We start from the raw sequence: 14,784 nt of genomic DNA, 5'->3' as shown, positions 1-14,784 counted from the left end.
ATAAATACATTAATTAAAATTAAATACATAAAATATAAAAAAATGAACATAATCTAAATAAATGAATAAATACATTGATAAACAAATAAAATATGAATGAATAAATAAATACATAGACAAATAAAAAAAATTTAATTAATAAAAAATAAATATACAATATAAAAATGTATAGCATTTAAATTAATTACTAAATAAAATATGAATGGATGAATAAATAAATACACAGACAAATAAATCAATAAAATATGAATAATACATTAATTAATGAAAAATAAATAAATGCAATTTAAAAATTAATAACATTTTAATGAATTAATAAATAAAATATGAATAAATAAATACATTAATTAAAATTAAATACATAAAATATAAAAAAATGAACATAATTTAAATAAATGAATAAATACATTGATAAACAAATAAAATATGAATGAATAAATAAATACATAGACAAATAAAAAAAAATTAATTAATAAAAAATAAATATACAATATAAAAATTTATAACATTTAAATTAATTACTAAATAAGATATGAATGGATGAATAAATAAATACACAGACAAATAAATCAATAAAATATGAATAATACATTAATGAATGAAAAATAAATAAATGCAATTTAAAAATTAATAACATTTAAATGAATTAATAAATAAAATATGAATAAATAAATACATTAATTAAAAATAAATACATTAATTAAAATTAAATACATAAAATATAAAAATGAACATCATTTAAATGAATGAATAAATACATCGATAAACAAATAAAATATGAATGAATAAGTAAATACATAGATTAAATAGAATAGATAGAATTAAATAATTAAACTGTCAATAAAATATAAAAATAAATAAAATTTAAATGATAGATAGAGAGATAGATAGATAGAAAGATGGGTGTTTCATCATTGTCTTCAGTCAGTAAGATGTTTTTCTTTCTTCCTCCAGACCTCGCCATACCCCGGTCCAGGACCAGATCCAGGTCCAGGTCCAGGTGAAAAAGTGGCCCCCCCCCTCACCCCGCTGGAGACAGACCCCCTGTCCTCACTGTCTCAGGTAAAACGTCTCCAGAGTTTCAGCTGTTTTACTTCAATCTGTCCGTCTAAGTTGGATTGTCGTCACGGTGACTGTCAAAATAAAAGTCCCGGGAGAATATAAAACCAACAGCATCAGCATGTTTGTCTCACTGGTCTTGACTTCCTGACCCCTGACCTTTGACCCCCCCGTCTCCCTCCCTGCAGATCTTGGACTCCCGGGACTTTGAGCCTCAGGACTGCCCCCTGCTGGCGGCCGACCAGACGGACCTGGATCTGGGTCTGGGTCTGGGTCTGGGTCTGGATCTGGGCTCTGGGACCGGGATCGTCTCCGGGGCGTCTGCAGGTCCAGGTCCAGGTCCAGGTTTAGGTTTAGACCTGGGGAGCGGCGCCGGTGGGGGGCTGAGCTTAGGAGCCGAGTTAGACTTTGGTTCGGGGCTGTGTCTCGGGGCGGAGGGGGCGGGGCCGGAGGGGGCGTCGCCCCCGGATGCCGACGCCCACAGGAGGCCGTCGCTCCAGGAGCCACAGACGACTCTGGACTCACGGACACCACAGAGACACGGCTCGGACCCGGGGGACAGCTAAGGACGAGGCGGGGACGAGGGGGGGGGGGGGGGAGGGGTGAGGTGACGCAGAGCGACGTTGGATCCCCACGTTTTCCACCAGGGGGCGCCGCGCCGCGCTACACCTGCTGCTGCTGCACCTTCACCGTCTGCCGAACCCGAACCCACGAGGCGGAGGACGAACCTCTCCGTCCCTCTCCGGTCCTTCGCTCGCCCCCCCCCCCCCCCCCCCAGCGGGAGCGTCTTCAGCGGTACAACCTTTAACCAAAAACCACCACCGGGGGGCAGAGTTCTGTCCGTTTGCCTGGCGAAGACGCCGCCGCCGCCTCTTCACGTAGAAAACTGCTGTTGACTTGTAGGAGAATCCCTTTACTGCTGTGTCCGGTGTTGGACGACTGACGAGGACGAAAAGACAAAACACGACAACACTGAACAGAATAACGACGAAACAAGTAGCCATTTACGTCTTGCACTGAAAATCCTATTGACGATTATTCTTCTCTTCTAAATGTCCGTGGCGCTTCCGATAAACTCACAACCTGGTTGGCGATGTGTAGTGTTAGCTGGCCTAACAGGAACCCTGCTGACTCCGCCCCCCCCCCCCCCCCCCCCCCCCCCCCACACCCCCCCAAGGAGGTGGAGCTCCACCCCCCTCCCCAACCCAAGAGCACACTGGACTGGCTGGTCCGCACCTCAGAGGAGGGGGAGGGGAGGAGGAGGGACACAAAGGGTTTAAAAAAGATCAAAGCCATTCTCGATGAACATATCAGCTAGCGGTGGCGGTGGCGGCGAACGGAGACGCCGCCGACTAGCGAACTTAGTTTCCCTCTCGAGAGCAGCGCAACCAACCAAAAAAAAAAAAAAAAAAAAAAAATGTATAAAAAACATTAAAAGAGATGAAAGTCATGCTGAAAGCAGCAGGAACCTCCTCCCCCTACCCCCCCCCCCCCCCCCCCCCCACCACCACCACAGCGACTTCACGCTACGAGAACATGGCCGACGGAGTCGACGCCCACTCCTCTGTCGTCGTTTGAATTTGCTACCTCAGATTTCACCTCCTTCCTCCTCGCTTTCGCTTTGTACAGACGAGTTTGTGACGTGTCGACGATGTAATGATGATAATAATAATAATAACAACAACAATAATAATAATAATAATAATACGAAGTTTGCCAGTTTACAACGACCAGCCGAATGCGCCATTATTCTACGTACAGCACAATATGCAAACACTGGCAAGAAGAGACGAGTGTGTGTGTGTGTGTGTGTGTGTGTGTGTGTGTGTGTGTGTGTGTGTGTGTGTGTGGTTTTTGTTGTTTGTTTGTTTTGCCTCGGCGAGGGAAGACGCGAGGCGCAGCACAAACCCTTTACCAGGCGGAGCAGCGGAGGAAGTTTCCACAGTCGTCGTTCTTTAAGCGCGACTGTTTTAAAAAACACAAACAAACAAACAAAAAAAAACAACAACAACAAACCTTTATAAAGTTTTAACTGAAGCCTGTTATTGAATATTGAGTAATTATTTCTCTAGAGATGAACGACTTCCTGTTCTGCTACGTGAAGATCTGGACCTTTTTTTGTTTTTGTTTGTTTTTTTTCTCAGAATGTAAATAAACATGGAGGGACGTTGCTCTGTTTCCACGACAACGCTTCAGAGACGCGGAAACATTTTTGAAAGTGACGTCTGTTTCCAAGTCGAGTCTTATTTTTACGATCCGAGTTAACGTACGTCTGTTGCCTTACTTTCGGCAAATGTTGTGTTTTTGTCCACGTTTGTTTATTTATCTATTGGTTTTGTATCTATTGTAAATGTTTTACGGAAACGCGGTGAATTTAATGGAACCGTCCTCGGATAAAGACACGTCATCAATGAAAATCTCATGTAATTTACAAAGTTACAAAGTAGAGAAAGTTACAAAGTAAAACACATTAGACACAAACTAATAGATAAACAAATAAATAAATACATGCAGACAAAAACAAGGAAATGCACAAAAATAAGGTCACTTCACTGTCAAGAAAATAAGACTTGATGCTTCCGTGCGCGTCTCTCTGTTTCCATGGCAACAACAGAAACGGTGAAAATGGTGTAGTGACCATGCCAGGCCACCAGGCGGCGGCGTTGGTTGTTCTTGTAACGGAACCACACACATTCAGCAGAGAACAATGAGCGCTGGAGGACCGGCGACCCAAGTGGGATTGTTGTGCAGGTGACTGTCAAAATAAAACCACCAAGTTGGATTGTTATTACAGTGACTGTCAAAATAAAATCACCAAGTTGGATTATTAGTGACACTCAATATAAAAGTACGAAGTTGAATTTTAGTGACTGTCAAAGAAAAAGCACCATGTTGGATTGTTATTACAATGACTGTCAAAATAAAAGTAGTAAGTTGGATTGTTATGATGCCGACCGTCAAAATAAAACTACAAAGTTGGATTATTCGTGACTGTCAAAATAAAAGTACCTTGTTGGATTGTTATTACAGTGACAGTCAAAATAAAAGTAGTAAGTTGGATTGTTATGATGCCAACCGTCAAAATAAAACTACCAAGTTGGATTGTTATTAGTGACAGTCAAAATAAAAGCACCAACATTAGAGTGACTGTCAAAATAAAAGTACCAAGATGGATTGTTATTATGGTGACTGTCAAAATAAAAGCACCAAGTTGGATTGTTGTTACAGTGACTATCAAAATAAAACCACCAAGATTATTCGTGACTGTCAAAATAAAAGTACCGAGATGTGTTGTTATAACAGTGACTGTCAAAATAAAAGCACCAAGATTAGAGTGACTGTCAAAATAAAAGCACCAAGTTGGATTGTGATGACGCCCCCCTCAGAGGCGGCCATTGTTGTTCTCTACTGAGCATGTGCAGAACCCTGGTGGTTCATGAGCAGTTACAGCGTTTCTGTCGTCTTTCCAAACAGTTGTGTTTTCAGTCGCCATGGAAACAGACGCCCCAAAGTTCTGCGTTCTCACCTGAACCGGTTGTCGTGTGAACGGAACTTTTGTCTTTGAAGATTGAGGTTCAGTCTGAAGGATTTGAAAAAGAAAAAAGAAATATATTTATATATATTCCTGCTTTTAAATTTTGATGAAGTTTTACTTGTAGCTGAAGATTTGAGCTTCTGTCTCTTTAAGGCCCCGAGTCCAGGAGGTCGTCTACAAGTCGTCACACCGTCTGATGTTGTTTGGTTGGAGCAGCGTCCACTGGAGGTCCCTTTACTTGTGGCGTCTCCGTTACTGCTGCCAGCGTTTCCTTTACTTGTGGCGTCTCCCAGCGTTTCCTTTACTTGTGGCGTCTCCCGTACTGCTGCCAGCGTTTCCTTTACTTGTGGCGTCTCCCAGCGTTTCCTTTACTTGTGGCGTCTCCCGTACTGCTGCCAGCGTTTCCTTTACTTGTGGCGTCTCCCAGCGTTTCCTTTACTTGTGGCGTCTCCCTTACTGCTGCCAGCGTTTCCTTTACTTGTGGCGTCTCCCAGCGTTTCCTTTACTTGTGGCGTCTCCCGTACTGCTGCCAGCGTTTCCTTTACTTGTGGCGTCTCCCAGCGTTTCCTTTACTTGTGGCGTCTCCCGTACTGCTGCCAGCGTTTCCTTTACTTGTGGCGTCTCCCAGCGTTTCCTTTACTTGTGGCGTCTCCCTTACTGCTGCCAGCGTTTCCTTTACTTGTGGCGTCTCCCAGCGTTTCCTTTACTTGTGGCGTCTCCCGTACTGCTGCCAGCGTTTCCTTTACTTGTGGCGTCTCCCGTACTGCTGCCAGCGTTTCCTTTACTTGTGGCGTCTCCCGTACTGCTGCCAGCGTTTCCTTTACTTGTGGCGTCTCCCGTACTGCTGCCAGCATTTCCTTTACTTGTGGCGTCTCCCGTACTGCTGCCAGCGTTTCCTTTACTTGTGGCGTCTCCCTTACTGCTGCCAGCGTTTCCTTTACTTGTGGCGTCTCCGTTACTGCTGCCAGCGTTTCCTTTACTTGTGGCGTCTCCCGTACTGCTGCCAGCGTTTCCTTTACTTGTGGCGTCTCCGTTACTGCTGCCAGCGTTTCCTTTACTTGTGGCGTCTCCCTTACTGCTGCCAGCGTTTCCTTTACTTGTGGCGTCTCCCTTACTGCTGCCAGCGTTTCCTTTACTTGTGGCGTCTCCCTTACTGCTGCCAGCGTTTCCTTTACTTGTGGCGTCTCCCTTACTGCTGCCAGCGTTTCCTTTACTTGTGGCGTCTCCCTTACTGCTGCCAGCGTTTCCTTTACTTGTGGCGTCTCCGTTACTGCTGCCAGCGTTTCCTTTACTTGTGGCGTCTCCGTTACTGCTGCCAGCGTTTCCTTTACTTGTGGCATCTCCGTTACTGCTGCCAGCGTTTCCTTTACTTGTGGCGTCTCCGTTACTGCTGCCAGCGTTTCCTTTACTTGTGGCGTCTCCGTTACTGCTGCCAGCGTTTCCTTTACTTGTGGCGTCTCCCTTACTGCTGCCAGCGTTTCCTTTACTTGTGGCGTCTCCCTTACTGCTGCCAGCCTTTCCTTTACTTGTGGCGTCTCCCTTACTGCTGCCAGCGTTTCCTTTACTTCTGGCGTCTCCCAGCGTTTCCTTTACTTGTGGCATCTCCCGTACTGCTGCCAGCGTTTCCTTTACTTGTGGCGTCTCCCGTACTGCTGCCAGCGTTTCCTTTACTTGTGGCATCTCCCGTACTGCTGCCAGCGTTTCCTTTACTTGTGGCGTCTCCGTTACTGCTGCCAGCGTTTCCTTTACTTGTGGCGTCTCCCGTACTGCTGCCAGCGTTTCCTTTACTTGTGGCGTCTCCCTTACTGCTGCCAGCCTTTCCTTTACTTGTGGCGTCTCCGTTACTGCTGCCAGCGTTTCCTTTACTTGTGGCGTCTCCCTTACTGCTGCCAGCGTTTCCTTTACTTGTGGCGTCTCCGTTACTGCTGCCAGCGTTTCCTTTACTTGTGGCGTCTCCCTTACTGCTGCCAGCCTTTCCTTTACTTGTGGCGTCTCCCTTACTGCTGCCAGCGTTTCCTTTACTTCTGGCGTCTCCCTTACTGCTGCCAGCGTTTCCTTTACTTGTGGCGTCTCCCAGCGTTTCCTTTACTTGTGGCATCTCCCGTACTGCTGCCAGCGTTTCCTTTACTTGTGGCGTCTCCCGTACTGCTGCCAGCGTTTCCTTTACTTGTGGCGTCTCCCGTACTGCTGCCAGCGTTTCCTTTACTTCTGGCGTCTCCCTTACTGCTGCCAGCGTTTCCTTTACTTGTGGCGTCTCCCTTACTGCTGCCAGCGTTTCCTTTACTTCTGGCGTTTCCTTTACTTGTGGCGTTTCCTTTACTTGTGGCGTCTCCCTTACTGCTGCCAGCGCTTCCTTTACTTCTGGCGTCTCCCTTACTGCTGCCAGCGTTTCCTTTACTTGTGGCGTCTCCCTTACTGCTGCCAGCGTTTCCTTTACTTGTGGCATCTCCCGTACTGCTGCCAGCGTTTCCTTTACTTGTGGCGTCTCCCGTACTGCTGCCAGCGTTTCCTTTACTTGTGGCGTCTCCCGTACTGCTGCCAGCGTTTCCTTTACTTCTGGCGTCTCCCTTACTGCTGCCAGCGTTTCCTTTACTTGTGGCGTCTCCCTTACTGCTGCCAGCGTTTCCTTTACTTGTGGCGTCTCCCTTACTGCTGCCAGCGTTTCCTTTACTTGTGGCGTCTCCCTTACTGCTGCCAGCGTTTCCTTTACTTCTGGCGTTTCCTTTACTTGTGGCGTTTCCTTTACTTGTGGCGTCTCCCTTACTGCTGCCAGCGCTTCCTTTACTTCTGGCGTCTCCCTTACTGCTGCCAGCGTTTCCTTTACTTGTGGCGTCTCCCTTACTGCTGCCAGCGTTTCCTTTACTTCTGGCGTTTCCTTTACTTCTGGCGTTTCCTTTACTTGTGGCGTCTCCCCTTACTGCTGCCAGCGCTTCCTTTACTCGTGGCGTTTCCTTTACTTGTGGCGTTTCCTTTACTTGTGGCGTCTCCCGTACTGCTGCCAGCGTTTCCTTTACTTGTGGCGTCTCCCGTACTGCTGCCAGCGCTTCCTTTACTCGTGGCGTTTCCTTTACTTGTGGCGTTTCCCTTTACTTGTGGCGTCTCCCGTACTGCTGCCAGCGTTAATATCCGTCACCTCGCGGCCCTGAGTCGTCCCCTTTACATCCAGAACCTCAGAACTAGAACGTCGACGCTTCTTGTGGATTTAGTTGGAGCTCCAGGATTAGCTTTATGTAATGGATTACTTTATGTAATGATACTGCAAATGTTAACTTGGGAAGATAGATAGATAGATAGACGGGGGACGCTCCTATCGAAGGAGTGTGTTTTTCTCCTTTGCGTCGTCTCTCACACACACACACACACACACACACACACACACACACACACACACACACGGGGCTCTTCCATACTGCTGAGCTTTTTTCCAGCTCTGATTGACTCTAAGGTTCACACAGGTCCTGCTTTTGTAGATATTCTGAGCACTTGTGGGCGAGTTTGGTGGGTTTGATCTGGTTTTGGTTGGTTTTGGTTGGTTTGATCTGGTTTTGGTTGGTTTGATCTGGTTTTGGTTGGATTGGTTGGGTTTTGGTTGGTTTAGTAGGGTTTTGGTTGTTTTCATTGGGTTTTGGTTGGTTTAGTAGGGTTTTGGTTGGTTTGGTCTGGTTTTGGTTGGTTTGGTCTGGTTTTTGTTTGGTTTTGGTTGATTTGATTGGGGTTTGGTTGGTTTAGTAGGGGTTTTGGTTGATTTGGTCTGGTTTTGGTTGATTTGATCTGGTTTTGGTTGGTTTGATTGGGTTCAGGTGGATTTGGTTTGGTTGATTTTTGGATGGATTTTGGGTTCTGATGAGTTTGAGTGGATTTGGTTTAGTTTTGGCGGATTGGAACTGGTTTGGGCAGATTTGCTTGGGTCTGGTTTTGCTGGGTTTGGGTTGGTTAGTTGGGTTCGGGTTGGTTTAGTTGGGTTCGGGTTGGTTCAGTTGGGTTCTGGGTTGGTTTAGTTGGGGTTTGGGTTGGTTTAGTTGGGTTTGGGTTGGTTCCGTTGGGTTCTGGGTTGGTTTAGTTGGGTTTGGGTTGGTTTAGTTGGGTTTGGGTTGGTTTAGTAGGGTTTTGGTTGGTTTGGGTCTGGTTTTGGTTGGTTTGATCTGGTTTTTGTTTGGTTTTGGTTGATTTGATTGGGGTTTGGTTGGTTTAGTAGGGTTTTGGTTGATTTGGTCTGGTTTTGGTTGATTTGATCTGGTTTTGGTTGGTTTGATTGGGTTCAGGTGGATTTGGTTTGGTTGATTTTTGGATGGATTTTGGGTTCTGATGAGTTTGAGTGGATTTGGTTTAGTTTTGGCGGATTGGAACTGGTTTTGGGCAGATTTGCTTGGTCTGGTTTTGCTGGGTTTGGGTTGGTTCCGTTGGGTTCGGGTTGGTTTAGTTGGGTTCGGGTTGGTTCAGTTGGGTTCTGGGTTGGTTTAGTTGGGTTTGGGTTGGTTTAGTTGGGTTTGGGTTGGTTCCGTTGGGTTCTGGGTTGGTTCCGTTGGGTTCGGGTTGGTTTAGTTGGGTTTGCGGGTTGGTTTAGTTGGGTTTTGGTTGGTTTAGTTGGGTTTGGGTTGGTTCCGTTGGGTTCTGGGTTGGTTTGGTTGGGTTCGGGTTGGTTCCGTTGGGTTTAGGTTGGGTTCTGGGTTGGTTTGGCACCGTTTCCACCAGATGTGCTCCCTCTACCTGTACAGACCCACTTTCTTTCTTCGACTACTTGTAAAGGAACCCTTTGGCACTCGTATAGCCGGCACTATGCAGAAACTGACCACTTTCTTTTGGCATGCTTTGAAATGCAGAATACTATAGAGGAAACTATACTAAACAATAAAGTCTGCTCTAATTTCTTATAAAACATTCACCCGACTGAGGGAAGAAGAAGAAAAAGAAGAGCTGCTCGTGGGTTTAAAAAAAAAAAAGAATGAAGAAGATAAAGACTTTTATTATCTTGCACATTTGTACTTGCATGAAGCAGCTGATTTCCGCTGTTTGCTTGCAGACTGTAGAGTGAAACACTGAATTCTTCCGGGTTGTGGGAGAGTCATATTTATATATATATATATACATATATATAGAAATATATATATATATACTTCCAGGTGATGGAAGAGGGGGGGGCGCTGAAGAGCTGCAGACGGTGACCCTCGACGATACGATGCTCACGTCTCGTCTGAGTTCAGTCCCGGACCACAGCTTCCTGTTTTCAATGTGTGGAGTGTTAAAATCTGTTAGCAATAGCATTTCTTTAACACGTTCCTTTCTACTTTTTTTTTTTTTTTTTTTTTTTGCCGGAAGAGACAGAATCTGTTTTGGAAATAGCCGATGTTTCTAGCGCAGCCCGGTGGAGACGAGGAGAAAACGCGGCTCGTTCTGACTGTGATGGATTATAAATGGAGGAACTTTATAACATTTCAAAATGTTTCTTTCAATAAATCTCTTTGAAAGCAAAAAACCCTCCCCTTTGATCTGTGTTGTTGCTCCTGGTGACTTCCTGCTGAGCTGCTTCCTGGACGGCGGTAAGTACTTCTACTGCACATGCTCAGTAGAGCCAATCAGAACAAAGATTCCTCCCTGGTGACTCCCAGTCGTTATTCGCCTGGACTTGGTGCTTTTATTTTGACAGCCACCGTAATGATAATCCAAATTGGTAGTTTTATTTTGACAGTCATAATAATAATACAACTTGGTAGTTTTATTTTGACAGTCAACATAGTAATAATCCAATTTGGTAGTTTTACTTTGACAGTCAACGTAGTAATAATCCAACTTGGTAGTTTTATTTTGAGAGTCACTGTAATAATCCAATTTGGTAGTTCTATTTTGACAGTCACCATAATAATCCAACTTGGTGGTTTTATTTTGACAGTCAACGTAATGACAAGCCAACTTGGTAGTTTTATTTTGACAGTCGCTAATAACAATCCAACTTGGTAGTTTTATTTTGACAGTTAACATAGTAATAATCCAACTTGGTTGTTTTACTTTGAGAGTCACCATAATAATCCAACATGGTAGTTTTATTTTGACAGTAACCAGAATAATAATCCAACTTGGCAGATTTATTTTGACAGGCACATAACAATCCTGCGCACTTTCATTATAATGTATACATTATATGTGTATATATATATATATATAACTATATATATATATATATATATATATAACTATATATATAGATATAGATATATATCTATATATATATAGATATATAGATATATAGTTAGTCAGTTAAAGCTGGACAGGTTGGACTGAAGCTCTTCTGCCTGTTGTGAGTCGTTTCGACCACTAGAGGGGGCTTTAAACCAGCACAATATGAAAGTGTCTCGTTTTTAATTGTCTTCTTAATTCCAATAAAAATTAGAAAACTGCAGCAGTCATGTGAGAATGACTATTATTTGATAAATACATTGTGGGGAAAAAAATCTGTCGCCAAAATTGCCGTTAAACTCCATTAAACATCATTGTTTTGTGTTAAAAGCCACAGAAAGTTTTTTTTTTTTTTTAGAGTTTCTCCGTCCCCCCAGAAATACATTGTGATTCAGACATCCGAGCGGAATAAGAGCGTCTTTTCCGGCTGTGGGCTGGATCCAGATGCCCGGGGATGGAGCTCCGGGTGCGGCCACACCGGGCCGGCCCTTCCCCCCGGCCATTGGACCGGCACCGTCCCGTACAAGGAGTCAAACTTCCCCATTGAACGCGCTCCGCGTCCGTCAACACGCCGTCCGCGACGACGGGGGGTCGCGATTGGACGGACCGGCACGTCGGTCATCACGGATGCGCTCATCCGATTGGACGAGGCGGGGGTCGCTCAGCGGTGCCGCGCCGCGATTGGCGGAGAGCTCGCAGCCTGTGGGCGGGGCATCGCCGCCCGCCCCCACCGGTGCCTGCGACCCGCACAGTTGCACTCTTCGCTGTGGGCGGATCGTAGCGGTGACAGCGTCGCTCGGAGTCTCCCGACAAAACTGTCAAGAAAAGCGGACAACGAGCGGTGAGTGGGGCCGAAACGCGCGGCGGGTCGGCGTGTGCGGAAGCCGCGACCGTGTGCACGCGGCTGCGGGGGGGTGGTGGGGGGGAGGTGGGCCGGCGGCCGGCGGCCGGCGGCGGCGGAGCGGCGGGAGTGAAAGGACGGTGATTTTTGGAGGAGTGATCTCAGCGCGCATCACGCACGGGCGGAGGCTCGTGCTGCGTTCAGGTGCCGCTCGGGAACCGCCTCGTAGCGACGCCGGTGGTGGTGGTGGTGGTGGGGGGGGGATTAGCGGCTCAGCGGCGGGGACACTTTCTCCACCCGTTCGTGCTCGTGCCCGCGTCGTGTCGTGTCGGGGGGGGGGGGACCCTGGACGTGTGGCCGAGTTGTTGTTGAGACACAGGTGGTGGGCGGGTCACGTGTGGAAGGGACGTTCCGGGCGGCCCTGAAGGCAGCACGGCGAAGTTGCACTGTCACAGTGGTACTGAAAGTTATGCAAGACGCTAAACTACATCTCCCCCCCCCCCCCCCCCCCCCACTTTTATTTATTTACCACCTAACTACCTAACTACCCCACCCCGCGGCAGGAGCGTCTTATCCTCCGGAAATGCCGACGACCATAAATCCGGGGTTTGATTGAGCTGCATGTCGGTGATTCTGCAGGTTTACACGTGTGTCACTTTGTTATTGTGGAGAAACGACGTGTGTGTGTGGTGGGGGGGGGGGGGGGGGGTCATATATACAACCGATATATCTGTATACACTCACACACGTCCACAAATATTTACACATTTTAATAGTGATAATAACTTTATTTCTATGGCAGTTTTCAGAACACGTGTTGCACAAAGTAAAAATAAACAAAAAGTCCTGTGAGACGAGATAAATAGATTTTGAGACAATATATAATATGTGTTGAAGTAAACACACACATGTACTTATACACACACACATACTTATACACACACATACTTTTTAGATGTCCTCCAGATAGACAATTCCCAGTGTGACGATTCCCAGTGTGACGATTCCCAGTTAGACGGTTCCCAGTTCGACGATTCCCAGTGTGACGATTCCCAGTTAGACGATTCCCAGTGTGACGATTCCCAGTTAGACGATTCCCAGTTAGACGATTCCCAGTTAGACGATTCCCAGTTAGACGGTTCCAGTTAGACGGTTCCCAGTTAGACGATTCCCAGATAGACGATTCCCAGTTAGACGATTCCCAGTTAGACGATTCCCAGATAGACGATTCCCAGATAGACGATTCCCAGTGTGACGATTCCCAGATAGACTATTCCCAGATTGACGATCCCCAGATAGACGATTCCCAGATAGACGATTCCCAGTGTGACGATTCCCAGTGTGACGATTCCCAGTGTGACGATTCCCAGTGTGACGATTCCCAGATAGACTATTCCCAGATAGACGATTCCCAGATAGACGATTCCCAGATAGACGATCCCCAGATAGACGATTCCCAGATAGACGATTCCCAGTGTGACGATTCCCAGTGTGACGATTCCCAGTGTGACGATTCCCAGATAGACGATTCCCAGATAGACGATTCCCAGATAGACGATTCCCAGTTAGACGATTCCCAGATAGACGATTCCCAGATTGACGATTCCCAGATAGACGATTCCCAGATTGACGATTCCCAGATAGACGATTCCCAGTGTGACGAGTGTTTTTTTTTTCCCCAGATAGACGATTCCCAGTTAGACGATCCCCAGATAGACGATTCCCAGTTAGACGGATCCCCAGTTAGACGATCCCCAGATAGACGATTCCCAGATAGATGATTCCCAGATAGATGATTCCCAGTGTGACGAGTGTTTTTTTTCCCCAGATAGACGATTCCCAGTTAGACGATCCCAGATAGACGATTCCCAGTTAGACGATCCCCAGTTAGACGATCCCCAGATAGACGATTCCCAGTTAGACGATCCCCAGTTAGACGATCCCCAGTTAGACGATCCCCAGATAGACGATTCCCAGTTAGACGATTCCCAGTTAGATGATTCCCAGATAGACGATTCCCAGATAGATGATTCCCAGTGTGACGACAGTGTTTTTCTCCAGATAGACGATTCCCTGTGCTTTTTTTTTTTTTTTTCACTTCCCCGACGCGATTTTAAACCAAGTCGTCTAACTGGGAATCGTCTAACTGGGAATCGTCTAACTGGGAATCGTCTATCTGGGAATCGTCTAACTGGGAATCGTCTAACTGGGATTGAAACAGTTTTTTATGCTATAGGACAAGTTAATTTTATTATAAATCTGATGCAGTAAATGAAGTTTGAGTTGACACAAGTACAATGTCGTCGTTTTTTGCAACACTTGAGCAGAAACAGCCGTCGTCTTTTTTTTGTTTTGTTTTGTTTTTTTTGTTTTTCCTTCATGAGCTTGAAACGATTCCGCCGGTTGGTTTTTGTTTTAATTCGCGGTGCGTCTGAAGGGAAGCCTCAACCCTGGACTCCTCACATCCTCTGACGGCCGTGTGAAGAGGAGTGCCTCCATCCCTCCATCCCTCTGTCCCTCCATCCCTCCATCCAGATTATTCTCCAATCCTCCAGCAGCCAGATTACCGAGTTGCAAATCAGAGGTGGGCCTGATGTCAGAGCCTGAGTTCATTATGGATCTGATCCAGTGGCTGCTCTAAAAAAAAAAAAAAAAAAAAGAGAAGAAGAAAAAAAGAAAAGAAAGAAAAGACACTTCACACCTCTTTTGAGGATCAGCTGCTTTTCCTGCTCAGTCTGAAAAAAGCAGCTCTCAGTAAGAATACCACGGCGGCAGATGTTTCCAGAACATCTGGTTTCTTCCTCCGTCCACGTTCTGAGAACGACACGCCGGGCTCTGCCGACTTTTATTTTGACAGTCACCGTAATGACAATCCAACGTGGTGGTTTTATTTTGACAGTCACCGTAATAACAATCCAACTTGGCAGTTTTATTTTGACAGTCACCATAATAATAATCCAACTTGGCAGTTTTATTTTGACAGTCACCGTAATAATAATCCAACTTGGTGGTTTTTTATTTGACAGTCACCGTAATAACAATTCAACTTGGCAGTTTTATTTTGACAGTTACCGTAATAACAATTCAACTTGGCAGTTTTTATTTTGACAGTCACCGTAATAACAATCCAACTTGGCAGTTTTATTTTGACAGTCACCGTAATAACAGTCCAACTTGG

The 14,784-nt window shown here is 45.8% G+C and overlaps 1 protein-coding gene across 1 annotated transcript in view; it reads left to right on the top strand.

The window, feature by feature from the left end:
* The window catches only part of kcnh2b (potassium voltage-gated channel, subfamily H (eag-related), member 2b), a gene marked incomplete at its 3' end in the record, with an annotated part of 112,739 nt that extends 111,114 nt beyond the window's left edge, over nt 1–1,625 (top strand). The window contains 2 exon segments of the mRNA XM_080514859.1: nt 955–1,062; nt 1,248–1,625. Coding sequence (XP_080370985.1) covers nt 955–1,062; nt 1,248–1,625 — 486 coding nt within the window.
* Between the last annotated feature and the right edge of the window lie 13,159 nt (nt 1,626–14,784).

Source organism: Blennius ocellaris (genome assembly GCF_963422515.1).
Source record: "Blennius ocellaris genome assembly, chromosome: 19".
Classification (NCBI taxonomy): Eukaryota; Metazoa; Chordata; class Actinopteri; order Blenniiformes; family Blenniidae; genus Blennius; species Blennius ocellaris.
Note: the sequence above shows the minus strand (reverse complement) of the source record. Positions and strands in the feature narration are given on the sequence as shown.